Below are 22248 nucleotides of genomic sequence, written 5' to 3'. Positions count from 1 at the left end.
AAGGCAGCAGTGCTGGGTCACTGCTTGGTCATGGTGATCTTGGATCCGACCTTAGCGATTTTATAATTTTCTTTGTTTTCGTTTTAGCCTTTGCGACATGGAGAAAGTCATCCTATGTTCGCGGGAGTCTTCCTGAGCCGAACGGGAAATTTCTTTAGGGAGAACACACGTGCAACCACATCGGCAACCCCGAGCGACGGCTCGCCACTCTTAAACTGCAGTGTGAGCTCAGGGGCTGAGACAAGCTCAGGATCAGGGGACCGGCAACTGGTCCGACCACCTTTCACTCCCGACACGCCTAAACGAAATGTGTTATTCATCCCGTCCCGGGAAAAATCACTAGGAACGCACTTAAACTGTTAAAGGGGGAGGAAGGCAGTGGGTGCCGCGGCCCAGCCCGAGGATCACACTCCGCCCGGGCCGGGCCGGGCTGTGGGATGGCGCTGGGATGGCGGCCCCGCCCGCTGGCGGCGGGAAGCGGAAGGGGAGCCGGGCGGGCGCGGCGGCGGAAGGCGATCCGCCTTTCCGGAGCGCGGCGTGCTCGGAGCCATGAGCGTCCCGGCCTTCATCGACATCACCGAGGAGGATCAGGTCAGCGCCCGCACCGCGGCAAAGGCCGGGCCGGGCTGGGGAGGGCCGCGCCGGGCCGGGGGGCGGCGGCGGCGGCGGCGGCGGCGGCGGCAGGAGCTGCCCCTCCGGGGCCGCGGGCGCTCCGTGGGCTCCTCCGGGCTCTTCCCCACCGAGATCAAACGGGCGATTTAGAGACATTGAACGTAATTGCTGTGTTTGCTGCTCCCTCTTCAGTGCTCGTCACGTCGCTTTCAGCCCTCCCACCCCTGCTTTTTATTTAGGAAAGGCTGTTCGCGTATGGGCGTTACTTACGCGCCTTGGTTTTTCGGGATTCTCGGTGCTACAGGCGTGGGAACTGGGAGTTTTGTCTTTGGGCTGCTTCTTTGTTGTGACCTTGAAGTTTCGGGTTTGTTGATGCCAGTGTCTTTGAGGTGGTGTATATACACACATCTGGAAATCTGCAAGAAACGCACACACAGCCTTCATCCACTTTTCATAGAATCAGAGAATCAGCTGGGTTGGAAGGGACCTCCGAGATCATCAAGTCCAACCCTTGATCCACTACCGCTGCAGTTACTATACCATGGCACTAAGTGCCACATCCAGTCTCACCTTAAAAACCTCTAGGGACTGAGAATCCACCACTTCCCTGAGCAGCCCATTCCAATGTCTGACCACCCTCTCTGTAAAGCAATTCTTTCTAATATCTAACCTAAACTTCCCCTGGCACAACTTGAGACCATGCCCTCTTGTCTTGCTGATAGTTGCCTGGGAAAAGAGACCAACCCTCACCTGGCTCCAACCTCCTTTCAGGTAGTTGTAGAGAGTGATGAGGTCTCCCCTGAGCCTCCTCTTCTCCAGGCTGAACAGCCCCAGCTCCCTCAGCCTCTCCTCATAATGGTACAGCTCTATCAAGTCATTGATTTGAAACATCCTCGGTGCAGCAGAGGGTCCCAGAGCACTAATTTAGCTGTGCCTGATGGTTCTGTAATGGTTTAGCTTTGAACTGGGTGTAAATGACACTTGTGGTCATCACAGCAGCATCCTGGTCAGAGGTGCCCTGTGCTAAAAGTTTGTGTGGCCTCACACAAAACAAACTGTTGTTTTTAAGGGTTATGGTTTTGCTGCTGAAACTGTGGATTGTGAAGTTAATGCAAAGGCATGTCGCTGAGGAAAAGGTGTTTTCTTAGTGCAGGTTTAAATCCTAACAGTGTAAGGCAGGCTGTAGCATTATAAGACCAGGTTGGAGGGGGCTCTGAGCAACCTGGTCTGGTGGAAGGTTCCCTGTCCATGGCAGCGAGGTTGGAACAAGATGATCTTTAAGGCCCTTTCCATCCCAAACCATTCTGTGATAAATTGGAAATTGTCTTTAAGGTTGTATGAAGACTGTAAGTTCTGATCTCTCTAAAATTTATACCCTTTTTCTGGTTTATACCTCCCATTTCTGGTGAAGAAGCAACTAAAGGGTTTTACTGTTTGCCTGAAGTTTTCAAAGGGAGTAAAAGATAATAAAAATTCGTTAAGAAAGTATCTTTGTCACAAAAACTTACTAGGCCTGCTGTGCAGGAACCAGCTGTAAGTGGCACCTTCACACTATAAGGAAGTCCAACAGTTGTGTGACCTATTCAGTCACTGACAAACCAGCTCTAGCAAGTGCTGCAGTTTGGCACCAAATTGGTCTGTGAGTTCTACCCTAAAGTGAAGGAGAGGGAGTGTTGTAGGGTACAGGGTGGCAGGGAGCAGTGAGAGGAAGTGTGAGTGAGTGCTGTGGGCAGAGGACTGGTTGCAGAACAAAAATCTGCATGAAATTTAATTACTTCGACCTCGCTGTTCACAAAACAACTGTTTTGTTTTGTATTGTCTTTCTTTTCTTTTTTTTTAAGGCTGCAGAACTGCGAGCTTACCTGAAATCCAAAGGAGCAGAAATCTCTGAAGAAAACGCTGAAGGTGGACTCCACGTGGACTTGGCACAGATCATTGAAGTGTGTGATGTGTGCCTGAAAGAGGATGACAAAGGTTTGCCCCTTTGTGTCTTGTTGGTTTTGGTGAACATCACCAATAATACTGTCAAACAGTAAGAGCTGGCAGAGTTTAGAAGTGTGTAGCATGTGTTAATACACAAGCCATCTACCTTCATGAATCTGGAACTGCTTATTTCCATCGTTGCCATGGAAAATTTGCATGTACTCTGCCCCTCCCTTCTCCAAACATCCAGAGCCCTTTGAAGAAAGTCAGAAGTGGAGCTTGACTGTGCCTTGTATACCTGAGGGCATAGCAAGGTTTATGTAAAACAGGGTTTTCTCTCTGGAAAAGAAAAAGTATTGTAAAAATAAGACTCACTGTCAAATAGTGGCTGTGATGCTGCAGATCAAGAAAAATTAAAGTAACAACAAAAATTAGGCCTGGATATCTGTAAATAGAAGTTTTAAGTCCTAAACATGAAATGATTATTATTGTCTGAAGCACTGTGATTTTTCAGTAGTCAGTAACTCTTTGAGTTAGGGCTGTAGATCCTTAGAAACTGCACTAATATTTCTTAATTACACTGATAATGCTGCAGTGGCCTTCGGTGATCTTCCTGTGCCAGCTGTGCTCTGTACCAATATGCAAATTCCATCTAAAACTTTTACATGTAAAAAATCAACTGCTAGTATGAGTAATATGTGTTGTTTGAAAGAATGCTTGGTTTATCTAAGAAGGATAACTTGAGGTTATTTTTTATGTTGCTTTTTACTGTAGGCAAATGAGTAGGAAATACTGGAGCAGCTTATTGCTCTGCTTTTTGATGCTCAGATATTTTGGGGAATAAATATTTTCCATGTGTAATGAATTTTGTTCTTAGCCTTTGTGTGACTGATATTTGGGCAGACTGCAAAGGAAACACAAGACCTGTCTGGTTCTGTTTGGGAAGGATGGAACACTACACTTAAAACAGGAGCCAGGGAGGATTTTTGAATATGCTTCATTCTTCCTGTGGGCATTTTGCCTGTGGTCTGGGAATCCCTTCTGCTGGTGGAATGTTTTACTGTAGTTGAGCACTAGGTGTTAGTATTTTCACTGTAGAACTCTGAGCAGTTTTCTGGATGTACAGGAGGAAGTCACTGTTTTTAAGACCAAAACCTGAAGCTCCTCTGATTTCTCTTATGTGTAAACAGAATTCAGAGCAAGTGTGATACCAAATACCACATTCGGTGTTGACCTTAGAGTGGTAATTCTTATATGGAGATGTGTTGGTCTAAGACCACCTGAGCCAAATCTCTGGTACATTCTGATGAATATCCAGGTTGGTTATCGTGGCATTTTCTCTCTTTTACAGTTCTTGCTGTTGGAAAATCATCATTCATAGCAGAAGTAACTCTCCAGCAGTAGGTAGCTACTGATGATAAAACTGTTGCTTGCAGTTTTCAGCAGCTCTCTGTTTTGTTGTATGCAGATGTTGAGAGTGTGATGAACAGTGTAGTCTCTTTGCTTCTTATCCTGGAACCTGACAAACAAGAGGCACTGATTGAAAACCTGTGTGAGAAGTTAGTAAAATTTCGGGAAGGAGAGCGCCCATCTCTTAGACTGCAGCTGTAAGTATTGTACAGAGGAAAGTGGGACAATGGTACCTTGCAAAGCAATTGTACCTCTAAAGAGGAAGGATTATCTTGTATATCTTTAAATCAAAGTGTGGGGTGGCTGTCTCTCTGTTGCAGGAAGCACTCTATTTTTACCTTCTTTATCATAAAATAGAAGTACCAATGGATAGGGTTTTTTTCTTGGGTGTTAGAAAATTAAAATGCATGTTTTTCAGCTTCTTGGCTGAAAACAATTACAAACCTGGAAGCTGTTACAATTCATCACGATTGTAAGGTGCAGCCAGGTGTGCTTTGTCTGTACTAGCATGTATCTTAATGGGACCATTTACCTGCAGTGCAGTGATGTTTTTTGAAACCTCTTTAACTCCATTGTTCCTTGTCTGCGGTGCAGCCTGAGCAACCTCTTCCATGGCATGGACAAGAACACTCCTGTGAGGTACACAGTGTACTGCAGCCTTCTGAAAGTGGCCTCATCCTGTGGTGCCATCCAGTACATTCCAACTGAACTAGATCAGGTAATTCCTGTGACCCTTCGAGTTGAGGCCTTAACCGTGTTGCACCTCAGTGAATCAGTAAGAGCTGATACAGACTGTCTCTGTTACACACTGATGTTGCCAGGAAGCTGATTAGGGAAATGCAACACCACCTCTCCTATGGGGAAAGAATGAGAGAATTGGGGTTGTTCAGCCTGGAGAAGAGAAGGCTCTGGGGTTCCCTTGTTGCGGCCTTCTACTTTAAAGAGGGCTTATTAAAAAGAGGGAGGGTGACTTTTGATGTGGGCAAATAGTGATGGTTTTAAACTAAAAGAGGAGAGATTAAGATTTTAGATGTTAAGAATAAATTCTCGACTGTGAGGGTAGTGAAGCACTGAACAGGTTGCCCAGAAAAGCTGTGGATACCCCGTCCCTGGAAGTGTTCCAAGGCCAGGCTGGATGGGGCTCTGACCAATGTAATCTAGTGGGTGGCATTCCTGCCCGTGGCAGGGGTTTGGAATTAGATGATCTTTCAAGTTCCTTCCAACCCAAACCATTCTATGATTCTAAATAAGAAACACAGAATACAGAGTTTATCTTTTAAAGGCCTGTCTACAGAATCAAAGTGAAGTTGCTGTTTATTCCTCATTTCTGATGCTGATCGTAGTTAGGTGTGTCTGTTTGATTCCTGTGATAGAAATCAAAGTGAGAAGCTTTCATCAGGAGTGAGCAGTCAGGTTCTCATTTCTTGCTCTGCAGTCAACGTGTATGAGAATCACTCATCCTTATTTAGGAAGTAACATGGAGAGCACAGACTTTTGGCCTCTCACAGGAAAACTTCCAGGTTCTGCATGAAGAGCCTGAGACTCAGAGAACCTAAAAGAGAAGTCTCTGTGCAAGATGTTTTCAATCCTTTTCTAGTAGGGAGAAAATGAAAAATATTAACAGTGTTATTTTAGCCTTTTCCCCAATGTTTCTTTTTCATTTGTATTCTACCTAGGTCCGAAAATGGATTTCTGACTGGAATCTGGCCACAGAGAAAAAGCATACTCTGCTGAGACTGCTCTATGATGTCCTAGTAGACTGCAAGAAAAGGTATAAAAGACAAGTCATAAATACTAGATAACTGTGTATTATAAGTTGATGTACTATAGGTGATCTATAAGGGAAGTGTTTCTCACAGCACTTTTGAAATTAACCTTTACTGATAATTCAGTCCAAATATACTTGGGTGGGGTTTTTTTATAGTGTTTTTAAGCAGTCTTAATTTAAACCAGTATTCCCAAGAAAATTAAAGTTAGTAGGGAATTAGCTGCAAACTACAGACTCACAAAATAACACTATTCCTTTCTATAAATACTAATCTTAGAGCATTGTAGCATAATGCCAAGTTTATTATTTAATTGCACTTCTGACATTTTAGTGCATGGTAGTGCTATCTCTTACTTAATGATGTGGGGAGGCTTATCAATCACAGCAAACAGAATCAGTCTTTTTATGTAAACATTACCTTTAGGACAGAGCTTCCCACTAGTCATGGAAATTAATGTCCACAGAATACCTGCTTGGCCATTTTGAATTATTATCCTGGATCATCTTTGATCTAACAAACTTGGCAGACCACTGTCTTCTGGCATGTAAAGTAATCCTGTATGTATCATGCCTGTAAATTAATGCAAGCCTTAAGTGAGAGCTGTCATCAGTTTATCTTACAGATGTGATAAGTGTATTGACTGCTTTGGCCAGGGCTGCACACATGGGCTGGGATCCAGTAGTGTCAGCATGTAGTTCCACAACAGTTGGAGCCTGTCTAAACTGTCCCTGTAGTTTGGGATGGGGATGTGGTGTGTGTGTTGCTTCCCCCTGCCCCTCCCTTTCAGTCTGTTTTCTGAGTTACTTTCCTGAGGTTTTTTCGAGGTTTGTTGTGAGGCAGCACCAGGACCTCTCCACTGCTGGCTCACATTGGTACCAGAACTGGGCTTGCATTTCCTACATTTGCATAACCTTGTGCTGCTGCAGAAGGAAGGGGTTCTGTCCTGTCCCCCTGTTCCTGCCTGTCCCCTCCTGCTGCCAGTACCTGTGTTTGTGCTGGTGTAGCATCTGTGTGACTGCACAGTGGGTTGGGCTGGGGACGTGACCTTGCTAGGGGTTAGAAAAGGCAAGTATGAAGCTGTCACAGGTGGAGAAGAGTTCCTTCTGTCAGACAAGTTGGCTTATTCTGGCCTGCTGAAATTAGCCTGGAAATGCTGCATCAGCACAGCAGGATCATCTTTAACTAACCTCAGTTTAGGGGTGATTGATCCTCACGGAGTGGTTACACTGTCAGCTGCATTACTGTGAATTCCTGTTGGTAATGTTAAAATGCTCTTGCATGGATGGAACTGTATGGCAGATCTCAGATGGCCAAAATAAACTCAGAAATGTTAATCACAGATCTCAGCCACGGCTTCGTGCTTACTTTGTTTCAGAAATATTACACTGATAATGCTCCTACTCTTTTAAACACTTCTCATTCTGTTGATTTATTGTGAGGTTTTAACTAGTTTAACTCCTATAAAAAAGAGCTAACTATGTTTAGCTAGTCCTGCTGTCAAATCAGTGGATTAAACTTCTAGGTTTTGTTTCCACTGCTGCCTTGTAACCTTGCTACTAAATGGTTTTTGCTCACCAATCATAGGTGATATTTTTAAGTTAGGCATTAAAACCTTCCCCAAACCCTGTAAGATATTACTCCCTCACTCCATGTCCTTACCATCAGTTGCAGCAAGCTGTGCACTGAACAGAGCAGTGTTTCAGAGCGCTTGCTCTTCTCTCCAGAAAAGAAAACAAGAAGTGACCCTGGCACCTTTGACCTGGTTCACTCTCCTGGATCAGTGGGCAGTGTTTGCAATAGTATGGGAAACTCACAGCAGCATTCCAGCTGTAACAGTGAGGAATGTTGCTCTATCTAGCAGTATGGGAAGATAAGTGGGAACTGAAAAATAAGAAATAAAAATCATACCTCGGTTATCACGTTGATTTTATAATCAAGGGAAAATAACTGCGTTGTTGAATACAAATGAATTTTTTTGTTTGTTTATGTTTAAACTTTGCTCAGTATGGCAAAGAGATGGTTTTTCATAGCTGATAAACTATCTCCCAGTGGATAAGTTGGTAGTTTATAGATGGGTAGCTCCTGAATGCAGATGTTATGTGTGGTATCCCTCTTCCTGTGGTGTCAAGTGAAAGCTTGTTGTATCAAATCTTTTCCAAGCCAGCCTGATGCAGCTTCCAGCTGGTCTCTGCCTTTGACCTGGCAGGATTCAGAGCAGCATTAGTCCTGCCCAAGTTAAATTCAAACAGGTCTGGCAAGTCTGGTTATTCATACCTGTAGCAAAAAGCTCAGCATGTCAGGCACCTGCAAAGTAATTGTTTCATTTAATTTTAGTTCCATTTAATATCAGGTAATGTAGTGGGACTCCCAACATCCTACTACGTCTCTGAATGTTTTGTTGTGGTTTTTTTTCCTTCCTTTTATCTCCCATCACTCTTTAATTCTCACTGGCTTTTTGTCAAGTTATGCATCTAGATGGCAAGTGGAGCCAAGAGCACTTTTGTAAGTGCTAGAAAAAATACTCACATTTGCATGTTAGGTGAAACACATTTAGCAATGAGCTTTTAGTAAAATAGTGATCTGTATTAGTCCTTATTTATGGTAGTAACCTGACACTGAATAGAATGAGTAAGGCTAAAGGCCTGCCATATTTGCTGAGGCTCACAAAAATTTAACCCAGGAAGTTTGGGAGTGATTGTCTTGTACCCTTCTGATGTTTCCTAGAGATACAAATGAAAGACTCCACTGCTTCCCCACTTCAAAAAAAAAAAAAGGAGGGGGTTGCAAATATGATTTGAAATTAATTAAGTGATAGTTTTCAATTTTTGCTCCTAAGGGGAAGAGTAAGAGAGGAAAAGCTCCAGAAAACTGTAACATAGGCCTGAAGTGTACTAGAACAACTATTGGAAGCTTCTATTAAATAAAGAGTTGTGTATTGTTAGGTTGAATACCACGTGAGCTGAGACTTTTTGTTTAAATGTCTATAAAATGTCTGTATTAGACTGGTCCTTTGTCTCCACTAGAGCATCTAGTGTTGATTCCACCAGTGCTAAAATCATAGTCTGGCATAGGCTTACTTATATGGAAATGCTTCTCTCATATGTAAAGCTGTCTAAGTGATTTTTTTTCACTGATATAGAGCTGTCAATTCCTCTACATCAGTACTGGCTGCCACGACAAAACATAAGGTGACCTCTTGCTGGAGTTTTAAAACAAATGTTTTATTCAAGCTTACATCCCTGAGCATGGTTCTGGAATGTTCTGGGACCTATAGAAAATTCCCCTGCCTTGGGCACAAACTGTCTTCATTCAGTGGACGTTCAGATTTTATAGTGCTCGTGACGTGTTAATATTTGTACTGCACATCTCTGAGATCTGGTAAATTCTCTAAGAGAACAAACCTCTCCCTAGAGAGTGGTTGTCAGACAGCAGTATGGTGAGATTTGAAATAAATACCCATATAAAGATAGTGTCGTTGTACTGCAAAAACCATTCAGACCTGTGCTGCTGAATGGGTTAAACCTCTGTCACAGCACAGAACATATTGGGTGTGTTGTGTTTTTGTGCTCCTTCTCTGTGCAGTTTATGCAATTACCTTAAGTAATTAAACTGAATTGAAACTTTATTCTTGCAGTTTGTTTGTTTTAAGGAAAACTGTGTATGCTTTTAGACCAGGTGGGAAAAATTTGCTGTGTCTGCAAATGGCTACTTTGAGGGGAAGAGCTTCACTTTACACTGCAACTCTAAGGAGTAGTATCCAGCCTTCCCCCACTGAGAAAGTACCTCTTAGGAAGGCAGTCACCAGTGTGTCTGTGCATGGAGACTTCTGCAAAGCACATGCTCCCAGTACTGAGTTGGGTTGTGCTCTCAAAACCAATGGAGTTTTGGTCGTATCCACATCCACACTCTGTCTTGTTCAAAGGAGGTAGTGACACGGCATCAGCAAAATCTGTTCTCTGTAAGAAGAACTGACACAGCCTTCTATTGTAAGAGTTAACAAGAATTCCATGAGAAATAGGGAATAGCTCTATGTGTGTATACACACAGCACGTAGATTGTGTATGTTTTTTGCTGAAAATTTTGTAAAAAGCATCAGCAATTGCTGACCTCGTCAGTGGTAAATAAATCAAACTCTGTTAAATGACACTATAACGGTCTCAGAGCTGGTTTGCAGTAACATTGATGTTGTTTACCAAATAATCTGGGTAGACAAGGCTGAGAATGAGTTGCTTTTCCAAAGTCAGTCTGCCAGAGCAGTGTTGGAAGCTGTTTGCTTCCCAGCAGCCTGAACCAGTTTAATTGCTGGCTGTGTAATTGTGTCAGTAAAATGAGCAGCTCCACTCTGAATACTTGAAGAGAGATTCTGTGAAATAAGAAAGCAGCTCTTATACAGTCATTTTCCTGACCATAAATATTCCTTAAAATGTGCCATTTTACATTTGAAATAAACTTTGCAGCGCTACTTATTCTGCAATGATTAAATCCAGATGTGCATAAGAGGAGCATTCTAGTGAACCATATAAAACTGTTCCTAGCTCAGAAAGCTTTTTCCATAACCAGCAGGTAATTTATCAATTTAAGAGAATGAAATGAAGGGTGAAGATAAACATTTTGTAGAACAAGAATTGAAAGAATACATCTAGTTAATTTGTTCTCTCCACTGGAATCAAAATGAATCATCTACATCTTTTTCAAGTGTAATTTAATTTGACCTATAACATCATAATGGAATTATTTAAATATTTGAGTGTCTCATTTGAACTATTTTTTCAGCAATCTCGAGGTAACTTTATTTTTTTTTTTCCTATAGTGACACTGCAGCAAAAGTAATGGTGGAGCTACTGGGAAGTTACACAGAGGACAACGCTTCCCAGGCTAGAGTTGATGCTCACAGGTAATACTGACCTCCCAGTTTCCTTAAAAGTAGTTTTTTTTCTCAACTGACAAACTATTTTGATTGCCTGAATAGCCTGGCAGGCAAAGGCCCTGCCCCAGCCTCTGTTCTGTAGCACTGCTGACTCAGGCAAGAGTTTCCCTGTGCAGTCTGCAGCAGGTGTGGTTGGTTGTGGGCAGAGCCAGGTTTACTGCAGTGTCCAAGTGCACAGGAGTGTTTCTGGTCACTGCTGAGAGAGATCAGCCTTGGGTAAGGACTTTGTTTACATCAGCTGTGCAATCAAAATTTGAACTGGTGTCATTTATTTCATTTTTTTTTTACTTACTGCGTGTTTTATTATCTAACTTGAGTTCTATCAATCATGATTTTTCTTAGGGATTAGTTTTTTAATAAGCTGTGTAGCTCTGCCAGGTGTGTACAACCAGTGGTTCTCAAGGGAATTGTTTATCCTTAACCACGGAGGAAAATCAGGATGACTCCTTTTGGAAATTTGGGTGTCTGTGCACAAGTGAGAACTTCACTGGGTCCCCTACAGTGACCTGGGGCTGTCCCATCTGAAGGGACACGTGTGCCCAGAGCTGTGTCATGCTGTGTCCATGCAGAGCGTGGGTTCTCCTTGGGTTTTCCTGATGTTCCATGTGTGGAAGGGCTGTGGGCTGGGCCATCAGGAGTGGAGCACCGAGGCCTCTGATGTGCTGCTGACAAAAGCTTTCATCTGGCATCCTAGAAACACACAGGGCTGGTTGTAGGCTGGAGCTGCAACTAATAAATCATAGGCCTTGCACTGTTTGGTGTTGGGGTTTTCTCTGCTTTGTGTCACATATTCAAGTATAATTAATCTTCCTAAACAACTTAATTCTATGAAATTTTTGGAGGACAGTAAAAATACCTCTAGGAGTGAAAGCTGGGCTGGAAGTAAATGCATAGATGGAAGCAGTAGAGTGAATCTGTGGTGTTACCACCTGGCACATTTCATTTGTGGGCAAATTACTTAATGCTTTCTGTTCCTTGCTTTTTTCCTTCTATAAAATGAAGATTAAAATTGGTATGTGACATGTCTTACTTTAAGACCAATTGAAAACCCTTGAGTGTTTCCTAGAAAGCAAGGAACAACAAATTGAGTTGCACTTAGTCATAAGAATGTGTATTGCTGTAAAAGTAACCATTTTCCTTTTCTAATTAGGTGTATTGTACGAGCATTGAAGGATCCAAATACCTTTCTCTTTGATCATCTTCTTGCCTTAAAACCAGTCAAATTTTTGGAAGGGGAACTCATTCACGATGTAAGTAACTTTGTTTTTAGCAAGATGGTTTTATACCTGTAGAGTGCTTTGTTTTATTAGTGTCTTTTGAAACCCATTGGGATAGTTATCTTTGTCAGTAATCCTGAGCTGCCATGTGCTATTTCTTTTAATGTCTTCAGAATTTAAAAAAATTGCATGTGAATGTTTCCTTTCAAAGTTTCAGAGACTCATTTACAAGTCCTGCCCTCACATGAGTTCTGTACAAAATCTGCCTTTTAAGTCTGAGAAAAGGAAGTAAGCTCAGCATAGATTTGTCCACAGCTATTGGAGACAGAATTTTAGCTCTAGACAGCTTATTCTTGTGTTCAGTGACCAGTAGTTTATATCTGTCCAGCCTGTAGGGAGGGAAACTAAGATAAATATTTAAACTGTTCTTCTATTTGTTTTCCATCTTCTAGCTTTTGACAATTTTCGTAAGTGCTAAACTAGCATCCTATGTCAAGTTTTATCAGAACAACAAAGACTTCATTGACTCCCTTGGTAAGTTTTCAGATCATTACATTTCTGACTATTTGTGTGGCTTAAGATATGGAAGCCACAGAGTGCTTCACTTCGAGCCCATCTATTGAAGCCAAGGAAATGTAATAGGAATTTGTAAGAATGGATTAGAGTTTGTAGACTGTAATCTCTGCTAGATCATAATTGGACCATCTAACTGTGGTTTGTTCTACTAAACCAAGCTGGTTTATGGGTTTGGAAGAGAACTGTGCTTCTACCCACTGTTTTTTCTCTTAAAGCTTTCAGGAGGAGAGTTTTAATGCATTGATACTCTGTGCTAGGCCTGAGATCACAACATTATTGAGTAAACCACTAGCTTGTTGTATAAATCTCCTAATTTTTTTTTTATGATGAATAACTTTATATAACAAGAAATACTTCTGCTGAACAGTGAGCTAAAACATGCAAAGTGTGTGTGTGTGTGTGTGTGTGTCTGCATGTGCTGATGCATTAGACCTGGCAAGCCACAGTCTGTCCCAGTTAATTTGTTTCATCACATGAAGCAATGTGATGGAATGTTAATGTCAGCACCCTCTTTATTTACACACTGTGGAAAAAAGGAGTAGTAATTAACACTTTGACACTCCCCCGTTGATGTGTAATTGACTGTTTCAAAGGAGCACTGGTTCATAAGCTATTGCATGCATTAAAATTACGTTTTTTATATTCCAGCTTTTTAGGACAGGGGTCAGTGACAATGCAGAAATTGCTCAATGATGCAGATTTTTTTATTACTGCATTAAGGTTTTGACATATTGGTAATGAATAAATGTTTCCATAAAAATACGATTTTTTTTTTATTTATAATTTTGATTTTGAAATGACACTTGAGCACTGGCTGAATGCATTTGAGGAAAGGCATAGTTTTGATAAAACAGAGTTTACTGCAGCCTTTTAACACATGCATTATTTTGTTTAATGGAGTGTGATACAATTTTGAGAATAATTACCCTCCAAGGCTTAAAATGGTGGTACTTTGGGTATTAAAATGATGGAAATATCAGTGGGATTTTTGGTGGATAAAATTAGCAGCAAGTTTTTGGTAGCTTGTAAATATGTATATAGGGTAAGTGTACTTTCTGTCACGTGTACTTGAACATTAGTTGTGCAGACATCTTATGCTTTTTCTCTCTCAGGGGAAAGCAGGTTTTATATTGTCATTATTTTTGTGTATTGAGGTGGCTTATCTGTTAGTTATTTGTCCACAGAAGTATTTGCTGAAAATGCTGTTACACTAACATTTGAATAAATTTATGGAAGATTAACTACAGACATATGTAGCATTAATTGTATCATACACAACAGTCATGATTTCTTTTGCTTTGCCTCCCTGTTTCTGTTTCCCTCTGTGAATTCACGGTGTGTGAACTCTAAATATATCTGTGATTCACAGAATCTTAGTAAAATCCTTAAATATCTGTGTAACTGTCTTGAAAGACAGTCTTGTCTTCCACTTGCCTTGATTTCTTACCTGCTTTATATGGTGTACTCAGAAATTCAGTGTGTCTTTGAGCAGTGGACAAGCAGAGACTCGGGGGCAGCACAGATGGTACTGCTGGGAACTGAGGGGTTCAGCCAAGCCTTTGAAAAACAAGGGCAGTTTGGTACACACAACAATGCAGTTATTAGACAAGGCATTCAGAAATTATCTGTTCCCAAATTTTTAACCATGCTTTACAGATTTTTTTTTTTTCTTTTTTTTAAATTACTTGCCAAAATACCAGGCTTTAAAATAAAGGGTGTTTAATGATAGGATTTCAGTGGTGTAGTTGTAACCTTTCCTGGATCAGGACCAGTTACAACTGGCCCACAAAAGCCCTGCAAGCAAAGGCTCCTACAGGTGGCATCAGTTTGTTACAATTTGTTGTTTTATTAATGCTGACAACTTGGGCCAGCAGTAGCATTATCTGTGTCAACTGAATCGCCCTAACATGGCCACAGTTAATCTGGTATTATCAGCAGTCTTTTTCTGAAAGTTAATCAGCATCTCATTTGCATTTGTTAATTAGGGTTAATGTGTGCTAATTGATTTTTTGATGCTTGTAGAGTTCCATTAAACCCAGTTAGGTATAGTTGCGGGTGCTCCTCGTTCGTATGAATTATGGTGATTTTTTGTTGAATCGGTGCCAAATAGGGAACCTGCATCATAATTACAGCTAATTAACACAACATGATGCCCTGCACTAATGTGCTTTCCTGTTAGTGCATGGGTGTTATAAATTCCAAACTTAAATATTTACTGAAGCAATGTGGATGTTTATAAGGTCATTCTGTAACAAAATGAGTGACATTCATTTTAAAGAAACTTCCACTGAGTCTTAGTTGGTACCTCAAGGAACTCGGGATTAAGAAATGCCTTGTTTCATCTCAGTGTCTTTTGGCCAATCTAGACTTTTTTCCAAGAAAATGGTCTCTGATTTAAATGTGCAAGCCCTTGGCTCAATTCCTTGTGTTGCCATTCATGCAACATCATGTAAAAGATGTACCCTGACTTCAGTATCTGTTCTGCTGGTTTTGGAGAGCACTTTTCTTTGTCACAGTGAATGCTGTAAGCTCATGATGTTTGCTTTGCTGTGGTATAGACAGTTAATTCAGTACCAAAACACATTCTTCTGGCACCACAATGTTATGTTCCTAAACCACTACTGTGAGAGGTTTATTTTCCAGAAACTATGTGAGAGTGAGTGGTGAGGCTGAAGGAAGGTTTTGACATTACCAGCCACATACTCTCCATTTGTTGTTGCATTGTTGTTCTTCCAGGTGATGCAACTGAAAAATTCACTTGCATGCTCACCACCTAAAATTCTCTTAAGGTGATGTTTTTACTGCTCAAAAAAACCCCTAAAGTGCTTCACTTTTGTAGATAATACTTTTTTACTGAAAATGACTGAGTCTTGATGAATTCACAACTAAAACAGCTATTTTAGCAAAAGACAGGAAAACGCAGGATTTTATATTTTACCTCAAAAAACCTGTTGATAAGGAAAGGAGGAATATTTATTGGTGGGAAATAAATTATTGGAAGCGTTTACAGTAAAAATAACAGGAAAAACAAATTATTGATATGAACTATAACTAATTAAACCATCAACACTTTTACTCAGGCTTGCTGCACGAACACAATATGGCAAAAATGAGGCTACTTACTTTCATGGGGATGGCTGTAGAGAATAAAGAAATCTCATTTGACACAATGCAACAGGAACTTCAGATCGGAGCCGATGATGTCGAAGCGTTCGTTATCGACGGTAAGAACTGCAGTACCACCCTTTACACACTGCTCCTGCACAACACCTCCTATAGCCTCCTAAGCTAATGTGAAATATTCAGAAAAAATATTAATTTTTCTGCCTTTTTTTACAAGATAGAGCTGCACAGCTTCCTGCTTAAAGACATGCCTAACTGCTGGGTCCTAAACAGTGTTTTTTCTTCTCGGTGACGGGAGCCGCATCTCGTGATTCTTTACAGAACTAATAAATTGTTTGCAGGTTTAATTTGTCATCTGGTTTTGTTTGCTGTCATTAAAACAGGATGTGTTTGTAGGGGAGAGAAGTTCATAAAAACTGTACAGGATATTGCTTTAATAGACTGGCACAAAACAATAGGATTCGTGCATGACCTTCATCTTGTTACATCATTTTGCTTTTCTGCCCTTACTAGGCTGTTAAAACCAACAGCAAAACATATTAAGGGAACTGCCCTGTTCTTATGTTTGTATTGATCTAATTTTGAACAGTTTTTATGAAGTTTAATACCTTTGCACTGTCGTGAAAACGTTTCTCAAAACAGCACTGTTTTTTTGCAGCTGTAAAGACAAAGATGGTGTACTGCAAAATAGATCAGACACAGAGGAAAGTAGTTGTCAGGTAAGACTTAATTCTTCACAGCATTTTGCAGAACTTAGTATGTTCTAATTATTTCCCTTACATTTGTAGAATATTTTAACTAGGAGCCAGGTATTGTTCCTATCAGTTGCTGGTAGTTAAATAGTTGCTATTTATCATAATTTTATTAAAGCTCACACTGAATGTGATTAGCTTATTTAATGAAAGAGTCCTACTTTCCAGCACATTTCATTTAATGACCTAATAGTGACAAGAATACTAATGACTGTTGTTGCTTTAAATATTTGGGAAGGCTGCAGAATTCTCTTAACTGGTAAAGGGAAGCCTTTTCTGTAGAGAAAATAAAAATTTTCCCATTTGCTTGTGAGAGTGAAGTAATGCTGTAAAAGAATTATGAGGTGAGTGTGACACCTTGTAATCATCTTTCAATTTTGTTTTACTTCTCTAGTCACAGCACACATCGGACTTTTGGAAAGCAGCAGTGGCAGCAATTGTATGACACTCTAAACACCTGGAAACAAAATTTGAATCAAGTGAAAAACAGTCTCCTCAGTCTCTCAGACACCTAAGAATTTTTTTTGACCTAGTAATATCAGTATAGAGGAATTTTATTCAAAACTTTGACAATTTGTGAAATGTTTCTAAAAAATGTGTGCAATTGGTTTAAACAAGCTAAATATTCTAAATTGCAACACAAAAAGAAAAAGGCAATAAAACTACCATGGGAAAATATCTTCTGTTGATTTTCTTACATAATTAGCAGCAGCAAACTGGCAATATTGGTTCTTTTGTTCATCTTTAGGTTTACAGTATGAGGATCTTTCTTTGCAAGAGTTGTGGGGAGGAAGGGAGGGAGGTCCAAAAAATGGTAGTGCAAGTAATTGTAAAGTAAAATTTCCCTTCCAAGGGAGGAGAAACCCACTACAGTGACCCAGTTAGAAGTGAAGCTTTATGAAGCCAGATCTGCTGCCTTATCTCTGTAATCATACCTGGTGTTCAGTGTTGAAAGAAACCTTATTGATACAGAATCTACTAGGACATATATATTTAAATAATTTGGCAGTAAACATAAACAGAAGACTTTTCTGCTCTTCTGCCACTCAGAACTGCTGAAATTAGTTGTAAGTGTAGAAACCATTGTATTCTAAAACAGTTGAATGTGATCTTGCTTGAAAACTGAGCAGTCTGGCAGAGAAAATGAACTATTTCAGCCAAAACTTCTGATCAACAGGAAAAGGGTACAGTTAAGTAGTCGTTTAATTTTACTTAACATATATTAAAACATTAACTTAGGAACTTTTTAACTTTGGGCAAAGCCAACAGTAACTTGAATTTGATTGCAGAAACAGAACTAACATTATTAGTAGGAACTGTATCCGTTTTTGAACATAAGAAATGTTTATATGCTGTATTAAACATGAAAGTACACATATATACCATATTCTAAAGGAATACCTCTACAAACGTGGTTTAGGTAAGTGATCTGGCTATGCCTAAAACACATGCTTATCTCCTGACACTCATTTTCACTGGCCTTCTTCATATTTTCTTTTTCTGGCTGAATGAAGTATCTCCAAATTCAGGAATTTCTCAATATCTATTTGGTTTTGTATAATGGAGTTCTGAAGAGCAGAGCTGTCCTCATCTCTGAGTGCTTTTTCACTTCTTGCTGGAGTTACAGTCATGGGAGAAGACTTCTGCTTCTGCTGTAAAGCAGTAAATCCTTCTTTCACCTGACAGAATACAAAAGTAGCAGTTGATAATCCAAGTGAGATTCAGGTGCAAAGGGTTTAGATCATTGAATTTTGTTAAGCACTGAGCAAGCAAGGAAATGTGAACAGGACAATAAATCAATTGGAAAAAACCAAACATTTCATTTGAAGTGTTTGCTTCATATTTAATTTAGAAAACTTGATAATGACAAGTACACTTTTATGAACCAAACCTTAACGTAAGACTTAGCACAGGAGTATGATCTAAAAAAGGACAACCTTGTATTAGAATGCAGATTAGCAAAATAAATAGCTTAATTAAAGAGTTTAATGTTGCAATTGACATTTCTATGGCTATGCAAGCATTTGATTAACAAAACCCAAAACCATGAGGTTTATAGTGTTAACTCCCTCTCCCCTTCGCTGTATAGATTAGAAAGCAAAAATCATTAATGCAAGGTCTGTAATAGGTTGGCTTTTTATGTTAAAGATCTTTTTGTTCTTTTAATAGTTTTAATTACTGTTTGATAGATACTTCATATCTATGCAAATCAAAGACAGATGGCAACACAGTAGGGAAACAAGTTTTTTGCTCGATGAGCAAAAAAAACTTGGGTTTGAACGATGAGTTCTCCACTTGCAATCTGAGACCCTGTGGCTCTCTTGGAGGCCAACACAGCACCAGCCACCTGCTTTATTTTAGCACATGAATTTTATGCTAAAACCTTCCTTCCCTCAGTGCACAAGCATTTCTGAAAGTTTGAAACGTGAACAATAGAATTCGTGCAAATTGTTCGCTTGGCCTGTTGCATTTGTAACAGTGTGACTGCCATGCAGCTGAAGTTACTGATACTTCAGGTCAATAATGACTGTCACCTCCATTTCCATGAGGAAGCAACTTCTTCACTGGAGCACTAGAATTTTCCTAAGGCCTCAGCAAGAAATAAATCATATTTCATTGCAAGCCACTAGTCAAAATCTCTATGGAATACCATGTGGGGCTGAACCTGGTCTGATAATCCAAGGTCATTTTGGTCTTCCACATGTGGAAGTGAAATTTTCTAGTGATATACAGCCATGCCATGTTACTTGGATTTTACTGAAGACAAGTGTTTGGACCTCTTTGGACAAGTAATTGCAGTTAGGACACATATTATATATATATATAATATGTGTGTCTGTATATGTGTGTGCATATGTGTGTATATATATATGTATATGTGTATATATGTATATATATATACATATATATGTATATATATGTATATATGTGTATATATATATATATAAAATTTTAATACAGTTCTGTGACAGTGGGTTTAGAATAAAAACATCATCTCCTCTGTCAAACTAAAAGGCCTCAGCATTTTCATAATAAAATACAAATAAAATGTGTCTTAGTGCCAGCACTGAGTAATATGGCAACATATGGGACACTTGTAAAAGCCATTCATTGCTGCACACTGAGGGACTTGTGTTTAAACTGAGCTGAGGATTCTTACCTTGGTATTTAGGCAAGGACAGACTAATGTTTAAAACAGTTCTTAATATTTTTACTAGAATTTTCAGTGCACCTGTAGATTTGTTTATAGTTTTTATCCCTTTTCAGAGCACTGTGCTGTGGTTGAATGAGATCACCCAAACTGTAGAAGGGTTAAGTCTGCTCTAATTACAGTCATACATATTAGTCAAAACAAACTGCTCAGCCCATTTTTAATCCCCCAGCAGCTTTTTCATATCCGTCACGAAAATGATGGATTTGAGGACAGAAGGTACTAGAATGACACCAACAGGGAAGGGAGGGAGTGGCCTGCAATATCCCAGGCTGAGATTTCATAGATTAAGTATTTGGAAAATACTCTGTTCTTGTCCATTTCCACTTTTACTTAGCTACTGGATAAGGAGCTTTAGTTTGGAGGTGACAAAGCAGACATAACCACAATCAGTGAAATACAGCTTTGCTTCAGCTGTAGGTTATGTAGTGTAGTTCTCTCAGTAAAATAAAAGAGACACAGTAAATACCACCACTATGGTGAAAAATCCACCCCAGTGTCATTCACAAATTGAGTCAGACTAGGAAAGGTGAGTAATTTAAAACAGTCTTCCAAATTTTAGAGAATGTGAATGTTGATGGCATTGAGCTGATTGAGTCTTCAGAAGTCAGGCAATGTTGTCACTGAAAACACTGTACACCCTGACCTCAGACCTCAGCCAGACACAGCCATAACTACCTGAGAAATAGCTCTAGAACCTCTTCTAAAAAGAAAGGTCAGCTGCAGCTGTAAATAATTGTATCACTTTTGAATAATATGTTTAGCATTAGGTCAGATTCTCGTACAGCAGTTACAGCTGTTCAAGCTCCAGTCTTACACAGATCTGAAAGTACCCTTGCTAGTGCCATCCTGGATAAAGTTGTCTTAGAGGGAAACATTTAATTTTCTGCTTTTACACATTTGTGTAATGTCATCCTACTAAATAGTAAGAAGTAACTAAATAGGGCATCCCAGAACTGCAGCATAAGATAAACAGATAGGCTCTAATTCATAGATATGCTGAATTTTTGTTCTTTTACATATTCTTTTAAATAACATAGTCTTATCAAGTAATAAATGAAACAATGGTTTTATACTTTTGCATTATACAATTATTTTTTTTTTAGCTCCTACTTTTACTGTAGGTGATGATTTTTATTAGGGTCCACAATGAACTACCCTCTTCCTCCCCTCCCCAACAGACTGGTTAGCATCTGTTTGATTCATATGCTGTGACTTTTTCCTGCTGCTTTCTATCAACCTTAATTGTGAAAAATGGTGTCTTGTTGCCCTTCTGATATTATTTTGGAGATTGACTCAGCCTTAAAGTATCCAGATGGGTACAGTTGTACAAATATCTGTGGAATTAGCTCACTGAGGTCTGGTCTGCAATATTTTTAATTGACTTACATGTTCTGTGGGAAAAGAGGAATCATAAAAAGTCTTTGCTATAGCATTCCATTCTTCACTAGGGGCTCCCTGGGGGTCTTGGTGGATATTAGAGGTATTCAAAGTGTTGGTAGCTCTGTTAGAACTGGTAGAACCTGATTGACAAAAAGGAAATGGTAACAACTGCAATTTAGTCTCCAGGCACTAATTGTAAAGTAACTAAACTGGTTTACCTCTGATCTTAAAAAATCAAATATTTTTGGTTTAAATCACTGGATCTCTGTTGTAGGCTTTTCCCCTTCATTTTTTTTTCTTTCACATACTTCTGCATCTATTTTTTCTTTAAAGACGTGGTATGTTTCTACTTTGATTAAAAATGTTTCCTGTCATTTGCACATATTAAGCTAATGACAAAATAGTGATTTATAGAAAATGTGTGTATTCTAAATATTCTAAGTGAATACATTTTTTTCAAACACTTATTTTAAACTCACCTTCTGATAATTATACTAAAATACATAAGTACTGCCATCCTTACCTGATATTCCAGGGCGACTTGTAATAAAAAAAGACATTCTTAACACAAAGTTTTTTAGACAATCAAAAAGCATTTTAAAAATTAAGGAGGTTTTTTTGTTAGTGCCTGTATCTAATGTTTCAAGAGGTCAGGCTATAGCCATCTACCAAAGGTAGGAAGGACAGATAAGTAGATTAATCATGGCAAAGTATAACCCTCCAGTCCTGCAGAGGTTTTATGCACTGTAATAGACTCTGTTGAAAGCAATATCAAGTTCCTTGCAGGATGAAAACACAAGCATACTTTCACAATTCCAGTGCAAACAGGAGCTGATTTGTCACTACACAGATGCCTGTGATCACTGCACCAACAGTAAAAATCTTTGGTTTGCTACGAAAATACATGTTACCTCATGGGTATGTAATAGTTATTTAAAAATACTGTCATTTTATCTCAGCGGGAAAATGGTTATGTGTTCTTTTTCTTCTTTAAGCACTCTCCAGGAAGATCTATCCCATTCCCAGTTCATTCCTGTGTTTACTGATGTGGAGTGGCTGCTCTCTGGGAACCAGAGTGGTATAAACAGCACACTGCATTGTGGTTAGGCAGTAAAAGGAATTCCCTCAGATTGGTTTACTCAGCTCGTTCACCAATGCTCTTCACCTCTAGATCTCTCATATGGCAAAATTTAAAAAAATACAGGGATCCACATGGAATCTACTCCAGGTTTGCCTTTTGGGAAAAGATCTGGAAACAAAACAACACAAAACCCAACCACAATAAATGTTGGGAGCTGCAGTGACTCATAGGTGCCCTGACAGGGAGGTTCTCCAGTCTCCAAAA

General features: G+C 39.7%; 2 protein-coding genes across 9 annotated transcripts in view; one reads left to right on the top strand and one right to left on the bottom strand.

The window, feature by feature from the left end:
- Positions 1 to 459: 459 nt before the first annotated feature.
- EIF3M (eukaryotic translation initiation factor 3 subunit M) lies at positions 460 to 16987 on the top strand. Its single transcript, XM_027663308.1, has 11 exons — positions 460 to 591; positions 2454 to 2586; positions 4004 to 4142; positions 4540 to 4663; positions 5622 to 5716; positions 10525 to 10608; positions 11792 to 11891; positions 12311 to 12392; positions 15515 to 15658; positions 16216 to 16276; positions 16704 to 16987. Exons 1-11 carry the CDS (start codon positions 550 to 552, stop codon positions 16822 to 16824), a joined length of 1125 nt encoding a protein of 374 aa, XP_027519109.1. The 5' UTR covers positions 460 to 549; the 3' UTR covers positions 16825 to 16987.
- Positions 16988 to 17116: 129 nt separating this feature from the next.
- CCDC73 (coiled-coil domain containing 73) overlaps positions 17117 to 22248 on the bottom strand; it is a 63539-nt gene continuing 58407 nt past the window's right edge. For 6 of the 8 annotated variants that reach the window (XM_027663297.1, XM_027663298.1, XM_027663296.1 and 3 more), the window contains 2 exons: positions 20910 to 21043; positions 17117 to 17988 (listed from right to left, as the gene is read on the bottom strand). In XM_027663297.1, coding sequence (XP_027519098.1) covers positions 17782 to 17988; positions 20910 to 21043 — 341 coding nt within the window. In that variant the 3' untranslated portion in view covers positions 17117 to 17781. Of the gene's footprint in view, positions 17989 to 20909; positions 21048 to 22248 lie in introns of those variants that run through there. The other 2 variants (XM_027663303.1, XM_027663304.1) reach the window with 2 other exon arrangements.

This window comes from Corapipo altera, unplaced genomic scaffold, assembly GCF_003945725.1.
Source record: "Corapipo altera isolate COAL_440 unplaced genomic scaffold, ASM394572v1 100, whole genome shotgun sequence".
Classification (NCBI taxonomy): Eukaryota; Metazoa; Chordata; class Aves; order Passeriformes; family Pipridae; genus Corapipo; species Corapipo altera.
The sequence above is the reverse complement of the archived record's forward strand: the minus strand, read 5'-3'. Positions and strand labels throughout refer to the sequence as shown.

What these genes read in the sequence shown, in the direction of transcription:
- EIF3M (XM_027663308.1), top strand. Translation starts at nt 550, where the DNA reads ATGAGCGTCCCGGCCTTCATCGACATCACCGAGGAGGATCAG. An exon ending in TTCCAACTGAACTAGATCAG is followed by an intron (nt 4,664 to 5,621) that starts GTAATTCCTGTG and finishes TATTCTACCTAG; the next exon opens with GTCCGAAAATGGATTTCTGA. An exon ending in CGAAGCGTTCGTTATCGACG is followed by an intron (nt 15,659 to 16,215) that starts GTAAGAACTGCA and finishes GTTTTTTTGCAG; the next exon opens with CTGTAAAGACAAAGATGGTG.